This window comes from Brassica napus, unplaced genomic scaffold (genome assembly GCF_020379485.1).
Source record: "Brassica napus cultivar Da-Ae unplaced genomic scaffold, Da-Ae ScsIHWf_3038;HRSCAF=3832, whole genome shotgun sequence".
In the NCBI taxonomy this organism is placed as follows: domain Eukaryota; kingdom Viridiplantae; phylum Streptophyta; class Magnoliopsida; order Brassicales; family Brassicaceae; genus Brassica; species Brassica napus.
Genome location: NW_026016280.1, coordinates 40,666 through 67,446, shown reverse-complemented (window position 1 = coordinate 67,446; position 26,781 = coordinate 40,666). Strand labels below are relative to the sequence as shown.

The 26,781-nt window shown below is 34.3% G+C and overlaps 4 protein-coding genes and 1 pseudogene across 4 annotated transcripts; 2 read left to right on the top strand and 3 right to left on the bottom strand.

The window, feature by feature from the left end:
- The first annotated feature begins 2,976 nt into the window (after positions 1-2,976).
- Positions 2,977-6,146, top strand: LOC106431703. Its single transcript, XM_013872516.3, has 5 exons — positions 2,977-3,103; positions 3,819-4,670; positions 4,749-4,898; positions 5,534-5,770; positions 5,865-6,146. Exons 2-5 carry the CDS (start codon positions 3,825-3,827, stop codon positions 5,988-5,990), a joined length of 1,359 nt encoding a protein of 452 aa, XP_013727970.1. The 5' UTR covers positions 2,977-3,103; positions 3,819-3,824; the 3' UTR covers positions 5,991-6,146.
- An 878-nt stretch (positions 6,147-7,024) lies between these two features.
- On the top strand, positions 7,025-9,962 carry LOC106431701 (calnexin homolog 1-like). The gene is made up of 6 exons (XM_013872515.3): positions 7,025-7,233; positions 7,325-7,394; positions 8,056-9,185; positions 9,267-9,338; positions 9,439-9,549; positions 9,622-9,962. Exons 1-6 carry the CDS (start codon positions 7,144-7,146, stop codon positions 9,754-9,756), a joined length of 1,608 nt encoding a protein of 535 aa, XP_013727969.1. The 5' UTR covers positions 7,025-7,143; the 3' UTR covers positions 9,757-9,962.
- A 344-nt stretch (positions 9,963-10,306) lies between these two features.
- Positions 10,307-15,886, bottom strand: LOC106431709 (ribonuclease TUDOR 2-like). The gene is made up of 16 exons (XM_048774257.1): positions 15,730-15,886; positions 15,404-15,562; positions 14,747-14,821; positions 14,548-14,661; positions 14,331-14,438; positions 13,967-14,173; positions 13,682-13,894; positions 13,492-13,599; positions 13,166-13,336; positions 12,887-13,084; positions 12,248-12,808; positions 11,981-12,169; positions 11,820-11,903; positions 11,545-11,739; positions 11,100-11,477; positions 10,307-10,762 (listed from the first exon to the last, which is right to left on the bottom strand). The coding sequence occupies exons 2-16, from the start codon at positions 15,548-15,550 to the stop codon at positions 10,580-10,582; spliced, it is 2,931 nt and encodes a 976-aa protein (XP_048630214.1). The 5' UTR covers positions 15,551-15,562; positions 15,730-15,886; the 3' UTR covers positions 10,307-10,579.
- A 1,107-nt stretch (positions 15,887-16,993) lies between these two features.
- LOC106431690 lies at positions 16,994-18,240 on the bottom strand. The gene has a single exon (XM_048774266.1). It carries the CDS (start codon positions 18,110-18,112, stop codon positions 17,138-17,140), a length of 975 nt encoding a protein of 324 aa, XP_048630223.1. The 5' UTR covers positions 18,113-18,240; the 3' UTR covers positions 16,994-17,137.
- Positions 18,241-21,452: 3,212 nt separating this feature from the next.
- On the bottom strand, positions 21,453-23,886 carry LOC106431713 (annotated as a pseudogene).
- Positions 23,887-26,781: the final 2,895 nt, after the last annotated feature.

Below are 26,781 nucleotides of genomic sequence, written 5' to 3'. Positions count from 1 at the left end.
CTCTTGCTCTCTGTGTGGCGAGACATCCGGCTACTCGTAAGACAATTAAGTATGGTTTCTATTTTCTCTTCATAGGTTAAGTTTTAGTTGAAAGAATTTAGTTTGTAGCTTAAAGCTTCGTTTATTAGTGGTCTGTCTCTTGGACTTTTGATTCCCTTGTGTAGACTTGGTTTCCGGGGATATTCATGTTTTCCGCCGGCATTTGTATTCCTCTTTGTGTGTTTAACAAAGTTATCAATGAAAACTCAGTTGGGAAAAAAAAGAACAATCCTAGTTAAGTAAGCCTTGTCAATAAACAGTGATCGCAAGAAACAAAGCCGTTTGAGCCGATAAGAAAACTTTAACGTGGAAAGGTAGCCAATGAGGAAACGACAGGTCAAGTCGGAGTTCTGAGAATCTGCCATCTTAAAAGCTCAGTCTGTTTTATTTGACTGTCTCTCTCACAGCCCTAGCATCCTCCTCTCTCCTTCTCATCAGTTCCTCAGTTTCCTCTTTTACCTTTTCTTTGTCTTTTCTCTCATTTTCAAATTAATTTAAGTTAATTTGCAGCATTAGTACGACATTACATGTGTACTGTTATTATAATTATGATATATTATCATGATCATCATTGCGACTTGCGACTCTAATACTGTTTTTACTCTGTTCGTTAACTGTTGGAGTTTTAGAATCCTGAAAATATTGAACAGTGTGTTCTAAAGCCCCTATTACAACCCTATTTTCCAATATTATACTCGCCTTAATTTAAAAAAAAAAATGAAAAATGACTTAATATGTGATTTGAAATTTTAATTTTCCTAGACTTACATAATAAATTAATAATAAAGATGTTAATGTACTCATCTTCTTTATTTGTTTATCTGCAGCATTAGTACATTATTTTATATGTATTTGTTATCCCCTATATATTATTTAAGAAGCATTACAACATTTTTTGTAGTCACATGTCATCACTAGAATGATTCTTAGAATCATTAGAGAAATAGGTTGGTCCATCTAAATATATAATAAACTTTTTATTAAACTAACCATAAATACATTATTAATGTGCTTCATTATTTCCATAAATAAAATTAAAGAATTACCTAATATGGCTAAAGTATATATGACAATTAATGACTTTGAATAATAAAGATTTGATAAAAATAAGTGTATATTATATTATATTTGTTTAATTTTAAACTATTAAAATAAATAAAACAATCATAGTAACCATTTAATAAAAATTAAAAAAATTATTTATATGTTATATTTTGAATTTTTAAAAACGAGTATAAATTACTAAAACCATTAAAAGTTTCACATTCAAATTTTGTGATCTATGGTTTAAACTTTTTGTTATGACATGATACAAATAATTAAAAAATCATATAAGTTGAAAGTGTCATTTAATAAATATTAAAAATAAAATATATATAAATATATATATATATGTATATGTATATTAAATTATATGTCATATAAGAAAATAAATAAATATCTTAATTTTGAAATTTACTTTTAACAATTTTTTTTTGAAAAAATATTGACAAAATAATTTTTAAAAATATTATAAATTACATAAACTATTAATCCCACAGTAAAAAATTTGTTATCAGTAATTTAAATTTTTTGCTATAACAGATACAAATGATAAAAAAAATATGAGCAAAAAGCATCATTTTGATATATATATATATGTTATTATCATTTAAATTTAATTATATACCATATCAAATAGAAAAAAATATTCTTTTGGATTAATAAAATTTATTTATATGTTCGCACCAACTTAATTATATAGGTAATAATTACTGATTTTTTAATTATTTAATATATATTTATTATTTTATAATAGATCAGAAACATATAATATATAAAATAATTTATATATATAACGTTCATTCCGCGTGCGCGGATCTTAACCTAGTTATTATTAATTGTATGGCATCATGTTCATCATTTCGACTTGCGACTCTAATACTGTTCTTACCACTGTTATTTAACTGTTGGGAGTTTTAGAATGAGCGAATCCTCAAAAGGTTAATAATGTGTTCAAAACCCCCTATTACTACCCTATTTTCCAATATTATATCATTCTTAAATAAAATTTTGAAAATGATTTAATATACAGCTAATATTTGAAGTACTTTGAACCTTACCTAAACTACAAAAAAGGAAATGAAAAAGCAATTAAATTATAAATTAATTGACCTCACAAGAATGAAGTTAACTTACGACGCATGTATACACTGGGCCTTAGTGGGTTTAGAGTTTCACAATTCTTCACGGGCCGACTCATACATTTCCCGATCAAGGTACGATTAGATGACGTTAGTGCTCAAAAGCACGTCATAATCTTCTAGAGACGAATGGATGGTTAGGTCTGTGACCGATGTGTATGTTGGTGTGGTCGTGATCAGTGTAAGCGTCTTGGAAGTATGCAACAAAAGACGTCGTTGTATGGAAACTTCATTTCTTATCCAACTGCAGCTTCTAATCTTTATTAAAGTCGGTCACTTAAACCGATAGATAGTGTGTGTGGATGGAATCAAATTCAATTTGTACTGAACTACATCAACTAATCAGTGGGAAAAATATCAAAGAGAACTTTCCTTATTTATACAAAATTCCAAATCGCTGTTTTTTTCCTTGATTAGAATAAAAGCATATGGAAGATAGAAATGACCTGCTTCATTTAACTTAACGTAACTACTAACAACAGAAAAGTTGAAGAGTGAAAGACATTTGAAAGAAATAAAAGTTTTCTTTTTCTAGTAAAGACGTGTCCCTTGTGGTTTGTTTACATGACAGCTTCTGAATAGAACATTCAACTTTCAGTATGATTTTATTTTACAAAACCATCGGTCATCTCAGAAAATAGTTAATTAATATATTTTTTTTGACGAGAGCGATGATGTCATTGGCTACACATCGGAAGCTAGTGTCCTACGTCTCTTCGGGTTATATGAGAGCACCGCATTTCCCATAAAAAATATATATCTCTCGAAATGTTCCTCGTGGGACACTTCATTACAGTAACATCCAAGACAAAAGACTTTAGTTTTCTTCAACACACCGAATCGAAGAAAGTTGGTTCTGAGAATTTTCCGTTCGAGCACACGTAAATCTCTCACTCCCTAGCTTTCTGTCTTTTGTAATGGTGTTTTTTTGTTGATAGGGAAGACAGTTACGTAGTACTAGATATGTTCGAATCAGGAACTTATCTAACATCTCTGCGTCCATTTATGTATGAGCTTCAGATTAAGAATAACCGTGTGAAACATTAGTTTTGGCCTCCAAAATTTATGCAGGTTTTTATATAGTGATAAGCTCCAAAATTGCAATTTTTAATTAAAGTTTTAGAAAAAATATTTATATCTCCTTAAATTTCAGATCCGGTCCTGGATCAACCTCGATGAAACATTTGCTTCAAACCTCCAAATTTTTTTTGAAAATATATATATATATATATATATATATATATATATATATATATATATATATATATATATATATATAGGCTTTCAAATTTGTAAAAAAAAAATGTATAGGTTCAAAATATGGAAATTCTTCTTAAACCGTGTATAACTCTCTCCTTCTCAATATCTCAGGTTGACCCGTCCCAACGAACTTAAAAAAAGATTATGTTAGATTATTCGTTTTTGTAACTTGACATCTTGTAGTTAAATCAGGTTTCAAACTTTCAAGTGGGTTTGTTGTGTTCACAGTTTTATTTCAAACAAAACTAGGTTAAGAGTTTGAGATGTTAATTTCATGATTACGTATTTTATCAGTTTTACTTCATTTATTACCTCTCTATAACGATATCGAAACAGGACAAAATGGCTCGTTGTTACCTGATCATCTCGTCCTTACTTCTTCTTCTGGTCGCGTTAAGCATATCGCCTAGCCACAGCATTAACATCAAGTCCGCAAGTTTCCTATCACCAAAACAAGTCATGACTCCAGGATCAGTCGCAGACCCTTACCTGTTCGACATCGATTTCCCTAGAGGCCACATCGGCCTCAAAGGTTTCGACGCCGAAGTAGTCGACCAAGACGGTAACCCCGTCCCGTTACACGAGACATATCTCCACCACTGGGTTGTGCACCCTTACTACGTGCGTAAAGGTCTCAACCTTTCGCACCTAGACACGCCTAGGAACCTTGGTTCGAGCCCTGATTATATTCTCGTTAGTAACGGAGGGTTGTGTAGGAACAGAGTTAGACAATACTTTGGGTTAGGATCAGAAACACGCAAGACTTCGACGTATGTTCCTGATCCTTACGCGATCGAGATCGGTAACCCGGAGAAAGTACCTGATGGGTATGAGTTCAAATGGCTTCTAAATATTCACGCTATTGACACTAGAGGGGTTGTGGATAAACAAGGATGCACCGAGTGTCGGTGTGGTCTTTATAATGTAACGGTTGATGAGTACGGTCGAGCTTTAGAACCTGGATACAAAGGAGGTCAAGACTGCTGCTACGATAAGACTCAATGTCGGTTAAGAAACGGATTCGACAGTGGAAACAAAACAAGAACTGTGTATCTTAAGTATACTGTGAGATGGGTTGATTGGGACAGCTCGGTTTTGTTGCCGGCTAAGGTTTATATTCTCGATGTAACGGATTCTTGGGAACGGTCAGAAGGATCAACAGGAGATAACCAAGAACATTTTTGTCATGTCAGTAAAGACTTTTCACATCTCTGCTTATTAATGCTTTTAACGTTAGCTAAGGTGTATTAATTGTTTTCTTTTCAGGTGGAATATGACGTGAAACCGTGCAAAACTAAGGGTGATGGGTGTGTCGATGTTAAGAAAAAGAGCTTAATGATGCCGTTTAACGGGTATATTGTCTATGGAGTAGCTCACCAGCACGCAGGTGGTATCGGTGCAGCTCTGTACCGAGAGGTTAGTTTTTAACAGGCCCGGACGTTTGGTGTCTTGTTAGGGGTTTGTTTTGGATTTTCGGTATCATGCACAATGGTCTTATTCATATTTTACTAGTTTTTGGATCGGGTTTGATTCGATTTCGTATGTGTTTGATTCAAATCAAATTATAACCATTGTCTAAAAATCGTACTTAAATCTGGAAATAAAATTAATGAAATTGACAAAAACATATTTAAAATATACAAAAAAAAAAAATCAAAAATCTGATTAAAAACTTGTCAAGCTACCTAAACTGATTAAAAGTATTCCAAAATAACGATTCGCAATTCCTATAAAAACTACAAAAAATCTAATTTTTTTTAAAATTTCTAAATATTTATCTTAACGTAACATATGTAGAAAAAAACATTAATAGATTAACTTATGTGGATTTTTCGGATTTTAGTACGGATTTTAGTTTGGTTTGGATTGAACCCGAGTCCGAAAGTATTCTTATACTCTATTTGGGTATTTTTTATGATGGTTTAGATAGGATCTTGGTTTGGTCTCAGTTCGAATTTCAGGTCTGGTTATAAACACCCAACCTAAGGTTTTAAGCTAATGCAAAAACTTTTTACTCAAAAACTGAGACTCTAGTGTTATGGATTGATCAGGACGGTGAGGTAATATGCTCCTCGATGCCGAAGTATGGCAATGGAGATGAGCCTGGAAGCGAAGCTGGTTACATCGTTGGAATGTCGTCTTGTTATCCTGAACCGGTGAAAGTGACTAATGGAGAGACACTGTCTTTGGAGTTCAATTACAGTAATGTCATTGGTCATACAGGAGTCATGGGACTCTTTTACATCCTCGTTGCTCAGCAGCTGCCTGGACCGGAGAGCTTCTTGCAGGTAAACTGCCGGTAACAGATCTCGGTTTAGGTCAAACCGGTTATTACCATGTGTGTTACTTTACTTAACGTCAGTATTCATTATTTCTTTGCAGGCACATTCGAGTAGTTTGGGCTTTTTAGCCTTTCTTGCAGTGACGGTGGCGGTTGTGGTTCTAATAGTCGCCGTGGTATACCGGAGAAAGGACCGGGAAGATGGTTACCAATCACTTAGTACCTAAACAGTAAAACTATAGATATTCTTCTTCAACATTTTATAGTTTTCCACTTTTTCTAATACCAAATATTAAAATAACAAAGTATCTTGTACTCTTCCACTAGTGTGTGATATTTCTGTAATGGTTGTTACGACTTACGTGTGTAAAAAGTTTTCTTTTGTCAATGGTATGTGGAAGACTCTTGCTCAGCTAGAGACTTTCAAATTGATTAGTAGGCCCAGCTCAATAGAGACTCTCACAAGACTCTTGCTCCTCCGCTAGATTCGGTTCCGGTTTGATTCTTTCTCTTCAGTTTTAGATGTGTAGGATTCACTTTGGTTCTGATTCGGTTATTTCATTTTTCAGTTTAGTTTAGATAACAAAGTTAAAAACCGAATAATATTCGAGGTCATTTTTGGATCATATTCGTTAGCGGTTCGATTTTAGTTTTTTTGGTTAATTTTTGTTAAAAGTAAGAAAATTCAGTTTTTTTACTAAATGTTAGATTTTATCCAATAATTTAGATAAAATTTTGATAATTCAAATAATTTAAAATGTTTCGGATAAAATGTATTTGGAGATTCAGTTTTTGAAAATAGTATTTCAAATTATTTTATTATTTTGAAACTAAATGTAGTTAATATTTATAAGTGTATATAATTATATTATAGAAATTTGGGTATCCATTCGGGTTTTTGTTTGCTCCAGTTCGGTTTTAGTTTTTCGGTTCAAGTTATAGGATCCGTTTTTGTATTATATGATCTAAATCCGAACCAAACCTCATTTTTTAGTTTAGTTTGATTTGGTTCTTTGTTCCTGATAAATGTGTTACTTTTGCTTCTAGAAGACTCTTACTCTACCAGAGACTTTTAAATTGATTACAGGCCCAGCCCAATACTGACGTTAGACTATCTGTAATAAACATGCACATTACGTAGCAATACAAATTGCGCACGTAGGATACCTCTCTTTCGCATGACGTGGCTTCCATCTATTGGCTCTCACCACGTGGCGAGCGATCTCATTGGTGGAAACAACAAAAATCGACACACTCGACCAAGTCTACGGGATTTAAATATATAAATCACTCAGAGAAACTAAAATCTTCAGGAAAAAAAAAAAATAGATTCCACTCTCTCTCTCTCTCTTCTCCCTCCGATCTACTCGAACCTTTCCGATGATGAGAGACCGGCAGCTATTCTCCGGCCTTCTGCTTATCTTAGCTCTCCTCTCGCTCCAGAACCTTTGCCACTGCGACGATAATACGGTAGATTTCGATTTTCTCGGGAAAATGTTTCTGAATGTTATCGTAGATCTGAAGATTTTTTTAGATCTGAGTTCGTTGGATTTGTGTTCAGGTGTTGTATGAATCGTTCGATGAGGCGTTTGATGGTCGCTGGATCGTTTCGAAGAATGGTGATTACGAAGGTATTGTATATCGCTAAACTCTCTGAAACGCGTTTGTGGTTAGTATATGGTTCTGATCTGATTGGATTATGATGATTTAGAGTGGAGTTATTGAAGTGTTCTTGATTCAAAGAAGAATGTTGATTTATTCATTAATGATCTTAAAGTTTGTTACAAATCTTGTATGCAGCCTTAACAAACTAAACCGGAAATAACCAAATGGTTTACATCATAATTAAGATAATAAACCGGAGATTCCAGAGTCTTGAACCAACTATCATATGCAAGTATATGAATATGTACATGCTTAATAGAATCAAATCGAGAATGTTGATGGATGTTTGAATCAAATCTAACTTGGTGATACTATAGAATGATTCAGAGTTGAGTTATTGAAGTGAGTTGTGATGTGTTGTTGCCCTCACCATTTAGAGGATTCAAATTGAGAATGTTGATGGATGTTTGAATCAAATCTGACTTATTGGTAGTATAGATTGAGTCGGAGTTGAGTTATTGAAGTGAGTTGTAATGTGTTGTTGTCCTCACCATATAGAGGATTCAAATTGAGAATGTGTATGGATGTTTGTAAGTTAAAGCTGATTTAGTGTGGTAGTATAGATTCGTCACCTCACATCATGATGTTGTTGAAGCTTCTTTGCTAAGACCGCTTTATCTGTTTCAGGTGTGTGGAAGCATGCGAAGAGTGAGGGACATGATGATTACGGACTTCTCGTAAGCGAGAAGGCTCGTAAGTACGGTATAGTGAAGGAGCTTGACGAGCCTCTAAACCTCAAGGACGGAACCATTGTTCTTCAGTACGAGGTTCGTTTCCAGGAGGGGCTTGAGTGTGGCGGTGCTTACTTGAAGTACCTCCGTCCTCAGGAAGCTGGATGGACAGCTGAAGGGTTCGACAGTGAATCTCCTTACTCTATCATGTTTGGGCCTGACAAGTGTGGAGCCACAAACAAAGTTCATTTCATCTTGAAACACAAGAACCCAAAGAGCGGCGAGTACGTTGAGCACCATCTCAAGTTCCCTCCCTCTGTTCCTTACGACAAGCTTTCCCATGTCTACACCGCTATCTTGAAGCCAGACAACGAGGTTAGGATTCTGGTTGATGGAGAGGAGAAGAAGAAGGCTAATTTACTCTCTGGGGAGGACTTTGAGCCTGCGTTGATCCCTGCCAAGACCATCCCTGACCCTGAAGACAAGAAACCAGAAGACTGGGATGAGAGAGCCAAGATCCCTGATCCTAACGCCGTGAAGCCTGAAGACTGGGACGAGGAGGCACCCATGGAGATCGAAGACGAGGAAGCCGAGAAACCCGAAGGATGGTTAGATGATGAGCCTGAGGAGGTCGATGACCCAGAGGCGACCAAACCTGAAGATTGGGATGATGAGGAAGATGGTATGTGGGAGGCTCCAAAGATTGACAACCCCAAGTGTGAAGCAGCACCAGGCTGTGGTGAATGGAAGAGACCCATGAAGAAGAATCCTGCTTACAAGGGCAAATGGAGTGCGCCTATGATAGACAACCCTGCTTACAAGGGAATCTGGAAGCCCAGAGACATCCCTAACCCTGACTACTTTGAGCTGGACAGACCTGACTTCGAACCCATTGCGGCAATCGGTATTGAGATCTGGACGATGCAAGACGGTATCTTGTTTGACAACATGTTGATAGCGAAAGACGAGAAGGTCGCTGAGAGTTACAGACAGACGACATGGAAGCCGAAGTTCGATGTTGAGAAAGAGAAACAAAAGGCGGAAGAGGAGGCTGCTAGCTCTGCTGATGGTCTCAAGAGCTACCAGGTAAAGAAACTAAACCTTTTTTTATAACATATAGCTTCTCGTTATGATTCTTACAGTTATATCTGTGCATGATGTTTGCAGAAGGTTGTGTTCGACCTCTTGAACAAGGTTGCAGACATTTCTTTCCTAAGTGCCTACAAGTCTAAGATCACAGTAAGTTTCTCCCCTCGTTTAAAACTTGTTTCATGTTATGAACTTATGATGATGATGAATCGACCTAAAGTGATTATTGAATATGGTTTTTGTTTTGTAGGAACTGATTGAGAAAGCTGAGGAACAACCAAACTTAACCATTGGTGTCCTCGTCTCCATTGTCATAGTATTCTTCTCGCTCTTCATCAAACTTATCTTCGGTGGCAAAAAGGTAACATTCCCTCTGTCATTTTAATATGGAAGTAAGTGAAAAAAAAAAGAAATTAAAATGGTTTGTTTACAGGCGGCGCCGGCAGCAACTGTGGAGAAGAAGAAGAAACCAGAAGTAGGAGAGAGCTCAAAGAGTGAAGACGAGACAGAGAAGAAGGAAGAAACCGCTGCTGCTCCTCGCAAAAGGCAACCGAGGCGTGACAATTAGAAAAGTGGTGTTTTAGAATGACAGAAGAAAAGGGAATGTTTTCGAGATGTTGAAATTATTATTTTTGATTTTTACTTGTGTCGAATTTGTCTTTTCTGCTGTAGAGCCTTTTTTGAGGTGTAAAACCAAGTTGGGATTAGAGCTAAATTGTAGTTTCTGTTACTTTGTTTTTTTACTCTCATAAAAGCAAAACTGGTTACTCCAAAGTCCAAAAAGATTCAAGTTTATTCTAGTGTCTTTATTCGACATTGAGAGTGCTATTCACTGATCTCATCTCAATTGTTCTTATGTTGCTTAGTTGCAGTTTTTGTAACTATTGTCGTTGGACGTCTTCATTAAACATAATCTCATGTCATGGCCTTGGCAATGACACAAAATCATATTATTACTTGGGGCCATGACTTGGACCTTGCTGAGCAACATTGATGCAACTCGAATTATAATAACGATTATAAGAATCCAACGACATTAATAAGCTCAGTTTATAATAACGCTTATTAAATTTAACTATCTGAAGAAGATGAACTTTGGAGGAAAATACAAAAGAGGATGAAGCTCAAAGTTTAATTAAAACATTAGCGAAGCAAATGAAAGTCCCCTTAAGTTAATACATCACCTTACCTTATTATGAGATTCTTTTGTCAAACAAAAATAAATAACAAGAACATCGTCACTTTATGATCTATAAACCCCAAAAAAGTATATGAAAAAAAAGAGAATTTCTAAACGTTACAAAAAGTTTGATGCTTTGTAAGCAACAATCTTGAACAAGGTTGATCCCCTCTTTGGAACCAACCATTGATCATAAAAGTTGGAAAAACACTTACCCGCGACCAGGTTTCCTGACCGGAACACTGTCCTCATCATCAGATTGAATGTCTCCATACTGCCATATTCCTGTCCTAGATTTGCGAGCTTCTTCTTGGTACTTCTCAAGAGCATCAAGAGCTGCTTTCTTGTCTTTATGCTCCCATCTCTTCCGTTTCTCCATCCTCGCTATTCCTTCCTGTTCTCATACCACAACACACATTACACTCTCAGGTTTGTATACTGAGAAAGAGGCGAGGTGTAGTCGCTAATAAATCATTAATTTAATTTTTATATATATTACATTTATGTTATATATTTTACTTTTTAGGTTTATCTATAAAATTATTTTGATGAATTATGAAAATTAGACAAATTAGTGATTTGGAGTTTGATTTAAATCGGTTTAAATGGATTCTAACAGTTTTAACCAATTTGAATCACATAAATCGAATTTCAAGGTGGCCGCCTAAACCTATTTTTAGAACACTGGATTTATATAATGAAAATACTCTTCATAAGATTGAGACACTGACCTGGAGCATTGCGGCATTGACAGAGATCTCATCATCGACAGCGATGAGAGTAACAGCGAGCTCTGTTCCAGTTCCTTGGCCTTTCACTTTGCCTCCTGATGTATCTCTTTCCTCCACCACTGCCTTGAACTCTTTACCACTCCCCAGCGTCACCGAATGTAGATACTCTCCCGCTTCAGGACCAAAGTCCTCTTCCAGGCTTGGAACTTTTAAATAGGCAAGTCTGCAGAGCTGCGCGAGTCCTGGTGCTGAGGACACTGAAGCCTCTACAGGGCGAATTGCGCTGTACGGAACTGTTTCTTGGTTCCCATAATCGATGTAGAACACTTCGAGTTTGTCCTCTGGAGATTGAACTGCTCCTCGTGGTGCATTAACAATCTGAATTCAAAGTAAACATACAATAAGAAGAACTAAAGGATGGGATATTAGAGGTTTGATGAGTTACCATTGCACGGTTCCAGGAGTTATCGAGGCTAAACTGTGCAAGGACGATGTCACCCTTCTTAGGGTTAAACGATCCAACAATGGGAGCGTCTTTAAGACTCAGAGATGCAAGCTGGTTTTGAATAGAAGCTACTTTCTGATCGCCAACCGTCTGAACATAGAACTTACCGCCACCAAGCACTTCCGTGACAACAACCTGTAGCCAAAGGGAAATTAAGAGTGAGTTAATGTTTTGCTTTTAGTATTAAAACTCTTGACTCGTTGGTTAAAATTCACCTTTAGTGTTTCCTTCTGTCTTGTTTCTACTTTAGAACCACCACCATTCACAACCTCCTCTCCTTCAACATAGTTTTCCCAGATCTGTGGAATAAAACAGTTCAGCAATGCTTTTCTTTTGGAAAAAAAAAAGAGATATATTAATATCTATTGGTAGTTACCTTCAGTTTCTGATTCTTAGCAGATCGTTCTGCCAATTCAAGAAGATGAGCTTCTGGAATCCTGTCTGCACCAAAGCCAGTCTGCATTTTTGCCACCCCAGCTTCAAGAAGAAACGTTGCTGCGTTGGTCTTCCCCTCCCACATTGATCCCAAGAAAGTGCCGGTTCTATCCACAGTTTCAATTTCGATCTGTTGATTATAAAAAGACGATATAAGACTCATATATATAGAAAAAAAGGGAATAAAGAAAATGAGATGTCGTATTACCTCGACATCTCTCTGCATGATCTTGCGTCTCATTAAAGCAATAGCTTCTTCTGAATAGGGTTCTCCACGGCCAGGACATCTGACACCAGAGAATGCAAAGGCGATACTGCATGTTTCTTTGGGAATGTATAGCTTGAACCGATGTCCGCTCAAGACGTATTCCACAACAGCAGATATTCTCCTACTTCTGTGCAAGGATGGCAAGAAGTCTTTGGCTTTCTTGGCCGAGGCCACAGTCAGGTCTGTGACGTGCATTGCTGGAGAATCCTTTGCCGATTGGATTCCCTTCTTCCCAGCAATAGCGCGAGTTTCAGCAGCCAGTAGAGCCTCGTAATGGTTTGACCTCTCTTCAAAGTCGCGATGTCTAACCACAGTCCCTAAGCCACGGGCGATTATGAGTTCAGCTATATTGACTCCAGCAGTTGCTTCAGTTGCATCACCCTTGGTGGGAGATGGCAGGAACACTGAACCAAAATCCATAACTCTGGAATCGCCAGCTCCAGAAGTAGTAGCACCATCTGCTGGGCTGATCTTCCTTTGGTATTCCATTTGCACATTAACCTGCACCGGAAAAAAGAAGAAGTCAGGGGTCTTGCTCCTGTGGATAGTTTAAGTAAGAAGACACGAAGCAACTAATACCTGTTTTCCAATAAGCTTCTGTCTCAGAAACTCCTTGGCTTCCCGAGCATAAGGGGCAGGTTTCTCCTCTCTGCGTGGGTTACCGATTTTAGGAGACCTAATGCTGGAAAGACAGACTCGTCGCTCTGCCATGGGACTCCCGAATGGTACAGAGTCATCAGCTACTACTAAGCAGTCCCCACTCACAACTTCCACTACCTGAAGAGAGTACAAACTATTAAGAACTAAGGACTAGTGAAATGGGGACATAGTGTGCAACGTGTGCAAGCAAGCAATTACCTTCCCAGTAAAGTTCTGGTCATGAATTGCCTTAGAGTTGCTAGCTGGAGGGACATAGTTTGACCACATTTTCACCCGGTTCTTCTTGCATTGAAGCTCTGCAGCTTTCAGCTTCTTTTTGGCTTCTTCCTCCATCATGTTGGCACTCCACTCAACATACTTAGCAAGACCCTGAGCAAAAGGGAATAGCAACAAACGTCATAACTTTTATTCAACACCATCAAATTATTATATTGCCAGTGAGGCAGTGACTTCTTAAGTTGTGCCAATTAGTTCAATATGTAATCATGCAAAAACACAAATAACTTTTAATTTAAACCACTTACATTTTCAACCAGCTCCAGACCCAAGTCTTTAACTGTTTCCCCAACAGAGTAGTAAACTGACCCAATCAGATTGTTGAATTTGTCAACACCTTCAAGAACAATGCGAACCTGAAAAATCCAGCTAAGACTTAGATCATTCAAATTTTAGATACAGATACATGCGAGTTAATTTGTTGCAATTAGTCCTTACATCTCTATTAAGAACACGAAGCTCAGTAAAATACTTGGCTTCCAATGCAAACGGATCAGAGGAAACCTCAACGGACGATACTGCTGAAGCAGCGAGTCTCTGGGCGGATGTTAGAGGACCACGGGGCTCAGCAGAAGCATCTTCATTTGGAGCTGATGTAACATCTGGCTCAACAACAGTTTCTTGTGTGGATCTCCTTCCCATTGATGGAGCCTACATAGGATATATCATGAAATTAATGTAAACTCCTCACACATCAAAAAAAGAAGAAACAAGATTACACACCTGGAGTCCAGCAACAAACACTTGCACAAACTGAAATTCAGGAAGAAGATAGACACGGATGGTACTGCCATCGCGGACTTGCTCAACAATAGCTTCCATGGGCTTGCCTTTACTTGCGGCTAAGAGACCCATGGCATCAAAATTCCCAGAGTCCCCAACGGCAGAAGGAGGAAGGTTCCTGACAGAAGCCTCGGCAGCACCAGGAACCTGGATCAAGTAAAATTCCATCAACAAACCAAGAAAGAGTACATGAGACTAACTTTCATAAGTCAAAACCAGAGAAACTTAAGACTGCCTAACAAGTTTGGCTTTTGTAATGAAGACACAAACCAAATTCAGAGAAACAGTAAAAGAGAGCACCAACCTTGCTCCAACGGCCAAGCCCTTCCTGCTTAGCCATCTCTTCAACCTGTAACAGCTCCGCAACGTAAGGACTAACTTTATCCTTATTCTGCTGACCTGGCTCTCTGACCTATCCACAGTAAAGGCATTTCTCAACTATAGCAGAAAGCTAACACAAGCATCATACACACCATAAACAAGCCCCTATCTAGTGAAATTTAGAAAAACGGGTTGATCACCTTAGCCCAGCCATTTTGAACAACAAGCTTAGCAAGATTTTCACTGCCAAGGTAAACAGAGCCAAATTCTCTGCCAATAGCTTCCACTTTGTAGTCCACTTTGAAAGTGATCTCCTGCGCAACAAGAAAAAAGCTATCAATATAAAGAATATTGTCAATTACTAGCATAAATGATTAAAAGAGTTTCAGCTTTTAGCACCTTCCCAATGCAAAGCTTCCTCAGAAACTCCCTGCTCTCCCACGCAAAAGGCTCGTCTATACCTCCCCTACGAGCCTGAAACCAAGGAACAAACCAAACAATGAGAGAAAAAGCCTAGACTCTAACAAAAATCATGTAAGCTAACGTTCTACACATAAAGCACATATGATTTATTCCAATGCTGTGTAAGAAAGTGATTTACTTTTTCCAATTTCCGTACATATGAAAAGTTATTATAAGTCATGTTTGCCGCAGTTTTCGGCGTCAGCGTCAATGAAAATAATTGTTGTTCGTTTCGTAGACGTCGTCACAGACGCAGATTTTTTCGACAATCTGACGCGAGGACGCATCGTTTAGACGCAGTACCAGCGTTAATGAAACGAACAAGAATTTATTAAAAAAATTGACCACGCAGCTGCAGGTAGCTGCTTCAACTAAACGAACAGCACTTATATAGCTTTTGAAACTTTTGTTGTTAAAAAAAAAAGAAGTTTTTGAAACTTTCTGTTGGTAGAGTATTCATTTCATCCACTTAAAACATGATTAATGGGATTCTTATCGTGAAGTTCTAAGCAAAATATAAGAAACAGTTTCTTAGCTTAACTTAAAAAAAAAAAAAAGAAGCGCCTATAAGAGAAAAAAGATTAATAGAGTCACCAGTTTAGGAGCCATGAGAGAAGACAAAGTGATGGTCTTTTCAGGAGGTGGGCCGGGCCTGCTTTGGGCCAAAGCCGTGATGACCAAGCAGTCTCCGGAGGTAACAGCCTTCACTCTCCCTTTAAACCACTGCTCCTCACTTGCCATCTTGGCTAAGATCCTGCATTGGCTCGAATCAATCAATTAACACGAAATTCATCTCTCAGATCGGTTATGCAAAAAATTCACAATTGAATTCACGAAGCTCTATGCATTCGTTTCGATCCACAAGAAACGGATTGGGTTACATCGATTTGGATCTAACGAATGATGATTCCGATGAACGAACCTGGATTGTTCCGTGATTGGGGGTGAGGGAGCTAGATCTGGAGAAGAAGTGAACGAAACTCTTATCTTAATTCTCTATGATTGAATCTGAGGAAGAAACAAGGAGCTGAAGAGAATGAGAAGAAGAAGAAGAAGAAGAAGAAGAAGAAGATTGTGCAGAGGAGGTGGAATGAAAGATATATAACACACGAGCACATCATGCGGAATTAAAAAAAAAAGCGAGTGTTAGACGTTTTTGCCCCCGTGCTTTCAAATGTATTACCACTCAGTGCCACTATGAGAATGTTTTATGTTTTTAAATTAATTTGGAATTAATCATATTTTCCCCTTTTATTCAAAAATAAATGTATTGAACAAGTGCAATAAAAACATGTTTTTTTTTTCAAAATAAATTAACGAAAAAATGTTAAAAGTAAAGGTGACTTTATTTAACTTGGATAAAATGAGATGATCATTCTATTAATTCCACAAAAATTAACAAAATATCAAAAAAAATCAAATCTTGACAAGAAATTAATAAAATGAATCTATTTAACTTTTTCTTATATTTCATTCATATGATCTCATTGATTTTTATTTCATCAGTCGCCTCTTATGTTTAACATTTACAGCTTTTGTTTGACTTGTTTCTTCATTCTTTTTGAGCAAGACATCATTTCTTAAAAAGCTCTAAGACCATTTTAATTCTACTCTGAATCTTTTCAGCTCATTAAAAAAGTATAATTGGTTTGTTCAGATTCTCTCCATTATAAGAAAATTAGATATGTTGTTTTAGAGAACTTTGCTTTTGTTCCAAACAGTTCACTGTCAGTTCAAAAAAAACTTAACTTCAAGTAGAGAGATTAGTGATAGGGACCACTCACTAGCTTTTGTCCTTTTTAGTGTAAACACGATCACTAACATAAAATGGTATTAAGATTCTTTTAATTCAAAGGACAAAAAGACAAAACTTATATTGATCTTTGGCAGTTTCAATATAAATGTGACATCTTCTTCTTCTATATATCTTTGTAATGAAAGATTGTTCTTGGACTTATATATGCTCCACAACAAAACATTCCCTGTCTTAATGTGAATCTGCTCAACATATTCGTCAACTAAAGGAAGTAATTAAATCATTGAAGGAATATACACATATTATGTCGGCAATGAAATTCCATTGTAGGAATAATCAAATGTGAATTTCAAGATTGACATTAACTATAGTTTTGTTTGTATATATACGACTTTACATTATAAGAAAATAAATTAAAATCAGATCAATAAGAGAATTATACTGATCATGTAATTAATTGAAGTGAAAGCTACTTGAGAAAATATCCTTTAAAAAATCAATAATCTCTAAAAAGTTTGTCACCTCCTTTCTTGGTTCTTTATCAATAATTTACATCAAACCAAAACAAGAAATCACAAGATTTCTTGGAAACATTTTGGACCTTTGATGCATATCTTCATGTCATCTGTTCCACAGATTTGGATCTTGATCGTATACTCATCTTCTCTACCTTTCTTCTGATCCTCATCGTTCTTGAGGCAGCTTTGGTAAAAGAGGAAGCTGACTATAGTGTCAAGAACCAAGAAGAGAGCGTATAAGTAAGCTATTAACATTCCTTCTACAGCTATCGAGGTGATAACTCTGTCCTCTTTGTAATAAGACCTCACTACTCTGTACTGAAACAAGGCTTCCACTCCTGCTAAGCCGAGATTAGTAGGCAGAGCAAGTGCCAATGCTGTTGAAGCTCTTCCACGAAGGAGAAGACACGCCTTGAGAATTGTTGTTGTGTATCCTCCTGAGGAGGGAGAGAATGTTGATGAAACCAAGGCTAGGTTGGTGATGACATATGCGTTTGCGATGATGATTGAGTAGATAATGGCTGAGACTAAGGAGAATAGAGTGTAGACGTTTCTTGAAGAGAGTCCAAAGGATGCTATGAAGAAGCACAGAGCAAAAGCAGAGGCGTTTGCTGAGAGGAGGAAGAGAGAGTTGCAAACGTAAGTTCTGAGAAGAGGAAGGTAATAATAAAAAGAGTCGTGGTTGTTTGAAAGGAGTTTGATGACGTAAGCTTTGGATAAGAGGAGGAAAGTGAGGGAGAAAAGGAGAGTGAGCAAAGAGGAAGAAAGTGTTTGTGAGAGTTTAAGGCTTAACATGTTGAAGAAGTCAAGTGAAGAAGTGAAACCCGCTCCGTGGAAGAGAGTGTTTAACCTCAAGTGCAATGAGGAGGAGGAGGAGGAAGAGGAGGAGAAGAAGGCTTGAGAGAGGAGGAGAGCGGCAGAGAAAGGGAGGGCAATGGCGGCTGCGGTGGTGGCATGGTGGTAGTTTTGGAGGAAAGTGTGGATTGATCTTCTCATGATCTTGCTTGAATCTTCCATTGTCTTCTTCATTCTAGTTTTTTGCAATCTTTTTCTTTGAAGATGTGTTCTTGAGTGATCCACCAAATCTTGAATGAGTTTTCTCAAATAAGGTCCTTATATAAAATATCATATAATAATAATTATCATTATATTTTTGAATTAATTGTGGGTTGAATGGATGTTAAAGAACGGAATAAAGAGAGGCCAAGGGATTTTTCCTGGTGATAAGGAGTTGTTTAGAGGAATTAATAAAGAGAAAAAGATTAGGATAGCACCAAACCAAGTTTTTGTTCCCAAAGTAGCACTCAAGGCTCAAAGTCACAAAAATAGGTTTCATTAAAGAGGTAAATATACACTTATACCCCTTGGGTTAATTAATCCAAACCTTAGGGTTTAGAGTTAAGGGAGGTGGGGTTTTGGAATTAGGGTTTAAAATTTTATAAAAAATAAATACTAAAATAAAAAATAAAAATTTATAAAACAGTTTCAAAAATTATTTTTAAACTATAAAAAGAAAATTTGAAAAAAAAATAAAAAAAAAATTCAAAATTTTTTTTTAAAAAAAAAGTTATAAAAATTTCGAATCTGAAAACATATAATCTGAAACTATAAAAAAAAATTATTTTTTTTTTATTTTTTTTTATTTTTTTATTTATTTTTGTTTGTTTATTTAATTTAAACCAAGGATATTAGGGATATTTTACCCTTTAATGAATGTCATTTTTGTGACTTTCTCCTTCTAGTGCTCTTTTTGAAACATAAACTTCAAAAGGTGCTATTATTGACAATTGCCCATTAATAAAATAAGATTTTATTTTTCTTCTAAAGCCACAAAAAAGCAATGGAAATGATATTTTCTTGTGAGTAGAATACAAATCATGAATTATACATAACGTTTCCTTGTCAAGTTTAATTGGGAATAATGTATATTTGTTTCTTAGGTAATGTTGTTATGATATATATATATGAATCTAATATTTTGATACAATAACTAGAAAAGTCTTTTGCTTGTGTGATATGCTTAGTGATGCAATTGGATTTGGATGCTTACAATACCCCCCATTGCATATATTATAACCACATATTGAATTGTGGGAGAATGATTCTATGTATTAGTATTCAACTGAAAGCATAATAATTATAGGTTTGAGGAATTTGGAAAGCTTAGCTTTCAAGAAATTGAATGATGATCAGAGCTTAAAAGAGTAAGCTAATTTCTATATTGAAAAAATGGTGCTAGTCTTATGCCTTTATCATAACTAGGTGGGCTATAAATATATATATATGTATACAATATCATAAATTTTGAATAATATTAAATATATATATATATATATATATATATATATATATTTTAACTTCAAATAGTTTGGAAATCAGTCGTAAAGTTTCCATAAATTTGATATAAAATAATTGGTGAATATTTAATAATAACAAATGCTGGTGGAATTATAAATATGTAATTATCACATTAACTTCTCCAACATATATTATGCACCTTTTTCGGCCTCTTATTATTTTTCTCGTAATTATTTCGTTCTTCTTATTAAATTTTTGCTAATGTTTTCCTAATTTTTTAAAATTTTTGCCAAATATTTATTTTCTCTCTTTAAATAGTAATACAAACCATACAATCAATGAACCAAAAAGCGTCATTTTCCATTTGATAATTGATATACTATTAATAAAAATTTAACTAGAAACCGAGTTCATATAACAATGCAAAATAGTGACGTTTTTATTACCAAAATTTAACACAGTAACTTTCCATACAAAAAAAAAAACAAATTTCCCCAGTGAGACGAAGAAGACACTAAGGCGGCAGCAGCCTCTTTGTAACACAGAAGAAGACGAGTAGAACTACGATCACGAGGAGTGGTCCGATCACGGTGAGGATCAATCCGACACGAACGCCACTACCACCGTCGCCAATTTCTTTGAATTCACAAAAAGGCGAGCTAGGGTACTCCTGGATGATGAGTTCTGTTCCATGGAAGTAGCAACTGGCTTCTGTTTTTCTGAATAGTCGGAAGTAGAGGTTCATGGCAAAGGATGCTCTTTGGTTCATTGATTGTATAGTTTGTATTATTATTTAGAGAGAGAAATAAATATTTGACAAAAATATAAAAAAATAGAAAAACATTAGCAAAAATTTAATAAAAAAAACAAAATGATAACGAAAAAATAAAAAGAGGCCGAAGAAGATGTCTAATATTGGCCGGAGAAGTTAATGTGATAATTACATATACAATTCCACAAACATTGTTATTACTACATATTCATAAGTTATATTTACACCAAATTTATGGAAACTTGACGACTGATAATTAATTTGCACCAAAATTAAGTTTATTGTGAGCCGGTTTTCTAAACATTTTATGACTTAAATTAATATATTTTTGATGACTTAAATTAATATTGTTGAATTATCACTAAATTTCATGCTATTACAAATAGTTTTTAGATTTTATATTTTCAAACTATTTGAAGTTAAAAATTATATTTTTAATGTTTTAAATTGTTATTTAAAGTTTATGACATTGTATACATAATATATATTTTTATACAATAACATGAAATACAGTAAAAACTCTATAAATTAATAATGTCGGGACTTTGATAATTTATTATTTTATAGAGTTATTAATTTATAGAAAATTTCTTTTTTTAATATTTATATATTTTGAATTATGTTTTATGTAAAATTAAAAAAAAAACTTAATTTTACGGTATTTGTATTGATTAAAATTTACATATACAAATTTTATGTTATTCTTATTCGAATTTTTGGTGTATAAAAAATATGTGCTGTCAATGTAAATGAATATTTTTAGATTTAAAATGACAAAATACATCAATATATTTAGAAAAAATAAAGATAGAATTTAATGTGAATAAATAAATTGTACAATATTTTTTATATTTATAATTTTTGTATACAATTAATCATTAATTTATTATCTTATCAGATTATCTTATCAAGTTGTGTCATATTTTACACCGAAAAACTTGCGACTGCTAAAAATTATTTATTTATCATGTTGATTAGTTTATTAGGATTAATTTATGAAGTTTCTACTGTATATTATGCTTTTTATGATGCAATTGTGGCATGCATTTGGTTTGCAGAGTTAATGACTTTGACTTGGTGGCTAGAGAGTTTTTCATTAAATTGTGTGAGTTTTGTTTTGTTTCTTGTTTATGATTCTCTATTTCTATCGTTTCTTGTTATCTACTATCCATTTTTTTAATTAATGGCAGATACAAAATAATCCAGGCGTGATCCATCAATTGTTGAGTTCCATTAGAAAAACTAACTAATGTTTATGATCATGTTCTTACAGAAGAGCAAGCTAAGTGATCAGAGTTATGTGTACAAGTGACCATGCTTTATTTTCCCAAAAACAAAAATACATAATGCACCAATTTATTAACTATTACAGTGTTTCATTGCACAATGTATGGAATCTGCAGATCCCCAATCTACAAGACAATGGTACACAAGTAGTATATGAACTATTTTGAAACTGTAGAGTAACTCTGTTGAATGGCAAAAACATCAACATCTGGACCCTTTTAGTTTATCCTGAAACAAGAGTTACTGCAGTTCAGATCAAACATGTGCATCGCAAGCCAAGTCTTAAGATACTAACATAGACATTCAGTTAAGGCAAAACCAACCAACCTAAGATTATAACAGAGTATTTTTTTAGCTAGTTGCTTCAACATTACACAGCCACAGCTTCTGGTTTCTTGCTGGTCTTGATTCCTTTTATAGCTGTAGATTTTTTCAAAACAAACAAAAAGATTATTCTCCCATAAACTGAGCAAGTTTATATAAAACTTTCCAAAGTCTATACCTTCTGCATAGTCTTTAGCTCCAAATACAGCTGATCCAGCTACTAGAGCATTTGCTCCAACTTCAATAACCTAGTACACAACTCACAAAAAAGATTCAAAATCAAGAGATTCCCTGCAGTAAAATGCGAGAGTTGGAGGAGTTTTAGAGGTTCACCTTGTATGCATTCTTTGGAGTGACACCACCATCCAATATATATTCTATTGCATTCAATGGGGTTTCAGGGTTTAGTACAACTCCAGCATTAGCACCTAAGCTCTTTATCTAAACATAACCACAAAGGTAAGCTTAACTGTAAGAATAATATTCCACCAGAAACAAAGCAAAGGAAGCTAGAAGATATCAGTTACTTGATTGACAGTGCGATGCAAATGGATGGTTGATGACTGCTCACAATGTACACTGACTATATCTGCACCGGCTTTGATAAAGTCTGGCACCCTCTGATCCGGCTCCACTATCATCTGGTTAGAGAGAAAAAAAAGTGTGACTTGAAACATCAAGAAACCATATATATAGAGATAAAGAATAAGGAGAGAGTGCTTTTACAAGATGAACATCCAAGGGAAGATCAGTCACATGGCGCTAAACATCAACCACAAGAGGTCCGATTGTGATGTTTGGAACAAAACGACCGTCCATCACATCAACGTGGATCCAATCACAACCTGCCAACTCTACTGCTTTTACCTGCAAAAAAAAAAAAACAAACAAATGAGTGAAACTGAGAAGATAAAAAAGACAAGAAGTCATTGAAACTAACAAAACCTGCTCTCCTAGTTTGGCGAAATTGGCAGAGAGAATCGAAGGAGAGACAATGATATCACTTTTGGAAAACTTATCAACACGAGCTGATGCCTTCACAACGCCATGAGCTCTCCTTCTGAACAAAACGTTTAGATTACCAAAGTGTGTGACTTTGAGGATAACAGTTAATGCAAGAAAGACTGATTCTTTTTCAAATGATAACGTTTACTCTCCCAATCATATCCACAAACTCATGAAAGGCATTCACTTTTAAGTACCTGGAGAAAGAAAAAGGAAGTGGGTTGTTGGTAAAGGAGCGACCTTTGAGGCCTGAGACCGAACCCATTGACTTGTTGGGTTGATGAACAACACAACGACATGTCTTCTTTTCTTTCAGACAGAAACCCAAAAGAGTTTGTTGGTGGGTTTTAACTTTTAAGGTTAGTACTGAAGAGAAACCTCCCACCAAATCGTTCTATCTCTCTTTTGACTCTTCCTCCTCCAAGAAAGTTGTTGTTGTTTTTTTTTTACGGCAAAAATCTTGCAATTTTCTACTGTTTCGCCACGTGTGATTACGGTCTCGTGGACAACGCCTTCTTCATCTTCTGATCCAGTGCAGGGTTATCACAAACGGTTGGCTATGTACTGCTGACTTGTATATTCATCTGAACGTACAAAACAAATGTGGGCCTATTGGGCTTAGCCCAGTAATAAATGATTTATAAACGTACAAAATAAATGTGGGCCTATTAGAGCCCATTAATAAATGATTCATTCAAACATGATGGTTGAATATATATAATATAATTTTTGGATGGTTCTCCATCATTCAAATTAGAAAATTAATAAAAAGAACTGCAAAAATGTGTTGGTAAACGAAAATAAAAAAAATCCGAAAATAAAAAACAAAATAGTATTTAGGTAAAATAAATAATCCGAAAATGAAACATACAGCTAGCTAGACAGTGCCGATCCGAACTTACGTGGCGCCTAAAGCAGACAAAAAACTTATGCCCTTAAATATAACTAAATTTTAAACTGCATTTTTAGGTATGTAATCAAAATAATGCAATATACTATTAAATCCTAATTTGTTAACAAAATAAAAGAAAATTCAAAGAGCTTTAAATCATAGTATTCATGAAAATAATGTTTGTATTCATGAACTTTGAATAACTAAAATATTTAATCCAGGTTGGTTACTAATCTTATTTTTGTAACATTTTCTGTAAATAAAAATAAAAGTTATATAATATAGCAACATATAATAAAATTACATTAACATCAACATCAATTTTCTTTTGTTAAGAAAAGTGTAGAAGTTAAGCAACTGGTAATTTAAATCGCTTGTTATAATAAATGTCTTGTACGTAACTATTTATCAAAAAATAAAATAGAAAACAAATGATTACTTTGATCATTAATAAATTACTAGATTTTGACCCGCGCAGGCGCGCGGGTGTATATTTTGAAAAATATGTTGATATTTGTTTTTCATGTAATTATTAGGATTTAGAAAAATGAATCCGAGGAACATAACCGATACCGATTCAAAGATATAGTACCAAACCCAAACATAAATTGATTAAATATTCTAATTATTCAAAATTTTGTTATTTAGAGAACCGAATCTGATCCGAACCGAAGTATTTGGATATCCGAATTTATCTAAAAATAGATTTATATACTTATATATATTAATTATTTTTAGATTTAACGTATATAAAACATAAAAAATGATACTTTTAAATTGGTTTAAATACTTGAAAATATATATAGATAGTCAAAAGTAAATATCTGAAATAGTTAAAGTATACTCAAATCACCAAAAATACTTAAAATAATTATTGATTTCGTATCCAAAATTTTAAATCAAGCCAATTGATATGTTAAGCTTAAGTATTATGACATATGTTATTCAAATTTATACGTAATATATTATTTTATTTATACATTTTGAGAAATTTAAAATATATAATGATTTAAGACTTTAAAAATAATTTAAATTAGTTATCCAAACCCAAACCAAACCCGCAAAGATCCAAATCGAACTCAAACCAAAATTTAGAAACATTCTAATAAGACTGAAATCTTTGACCCCGAAAACCCAAAATACAAACCGATCAGAACTAAACCCGTATGGGTATCCAAAAGCCCATCCCTAGTCATTATTATATATCGTATTTTATCATCATATAATTAATCGTATTTTATATGTACCATCATATAAGTAATCATATAATTAATAGTATTTTATACATACCATCATATAAATAATTACATATATTATATTTTTAAAACTTAATATGAAATATGAAAACCATAATTTGAGTTGGTATTTCAAATTGGGCTTTGTATTATATTTTTCTTATATATATTGACAATATTTTTTTATAATGGTTATTGAAAAATAGTTTAGTAAAAATCCATTTTTGAATATATGTATATTTTTGAATCAATTTTTGATATAAATCAAATTTGAATTATTATTTTGATTTGAAATATGTATATAAAGTTTAAATTTTGTTTTATGGTTAGTTTAGAAAAAAAAATTTTAGGGAATTAGATTGACCCATTTTGGTATATTTTAAAAGTGGCCTAGATAACTTTCAATTTTTTAAAAAAACATAAGCCCATTACTTTTTTTCTTAATACTACTATCCTTGTTTTCAAACAAAAATATTTTTTTTTAAAAGACTGCAATCCATGTTTCCAAACACTCCAAATTTTTAAAAGTCCTATTCAAGTCTCCAAACACTCCAATTTTGTACTTGAGTTTTAATAAGATAGATTCTCCGAAGAAAAAGAACTGAAACAAAATAGGAAGAAGAACGTCTACTTTGAAATATAACTAAGGTTTGCTTAATTAAATGATTTATTTAATGTATGTGATAGAGAGACTAACTTTGTTAGAAAAAGTAAGAAACTAAAAGAAAAGTAGTACTAAAAGAGAGAGTGAATCAAATACATCAACTGTAGGACTTGATGAGAAGGAAATAAACCATTAGATTAAGGTAATAAATTGTTCAGATTTGGTGCTCCTAAATTATCTAGAAGGTTTGGAGCCTAATATTCTGGTTTTACGGGTTTTAGTCCAGGAGCGGCCTTGCAGTTAAGTCCAACGCGGGTGGATCTACATGAGTTAGATTTTTAATTGAGTTAGTTTGAGGGTGGAAAGAGGAAAAGAAGTGCGCAAAAAAACTTAGATGCGATGAATAAATGTGATAAAGTAGCAACAAATGTTTTTTTAGAAAACCAAACTAACCGAAAATCACCAAAAATTTTGGTTAGACAAGTTGGGTTCAGTTAAAAATCTTAGCCCTATTATTTATGATTCACATGTGAAGAGAGAGCTTATTTATTTGGAGGTTGAAAATATTTCAGATTACATAAGAACTACAACAACATATTTTATAACAGTTCACACATTTTAAAAATTTAGAGATGATGAAAACACCTGTTTAGACCAAAGTTAACTAAACTGAACACCACAAGAGCAAAACCTCAAACTAATTAACTAATGCTAGCAACTCAAAGCCATATCCAAAACAGATAAACAAAACCGATCATTTCACATTGTTTGTTTGTTTAAAATTTTCCCTAAGTTTTTTTTTTTTTTTGACTTTTATGTAGGCTAAAAAAGGTTCCAAATATTATGAAAATATTCATGCAAACTTTAGCAGTATAATTGTCGTATCTTGTAACCGATTATACTTAAATTAAATACTCTTTAAGAAAAAATAACAAAACCGGCCAAGAAACTACTAAAATAGGCTTAAAATGGTTGGAATTGCAACAAGTTATTAAATTAAATTATTAGTAATGCATTCTAAATATAACTGATAATTAAGTATGTCACCATGCATAGTTGTATTGCTTTCATTCGTGTGTTACTATAATTTATTCTCAATATTTCGATAAATAAGGTCTTTGTACAAGAAAAATGACAAAGAAGGTACGTAAAGGTTATGGTGACATATAAAATTGGATAGGAAATTCATAAATAAAATAATCTAACTAATACAAAAGTTGTTTATAATTTACAGTAACGAATATTCATGGACGAGGGTGAGATTATCATATCAAGAGGAGT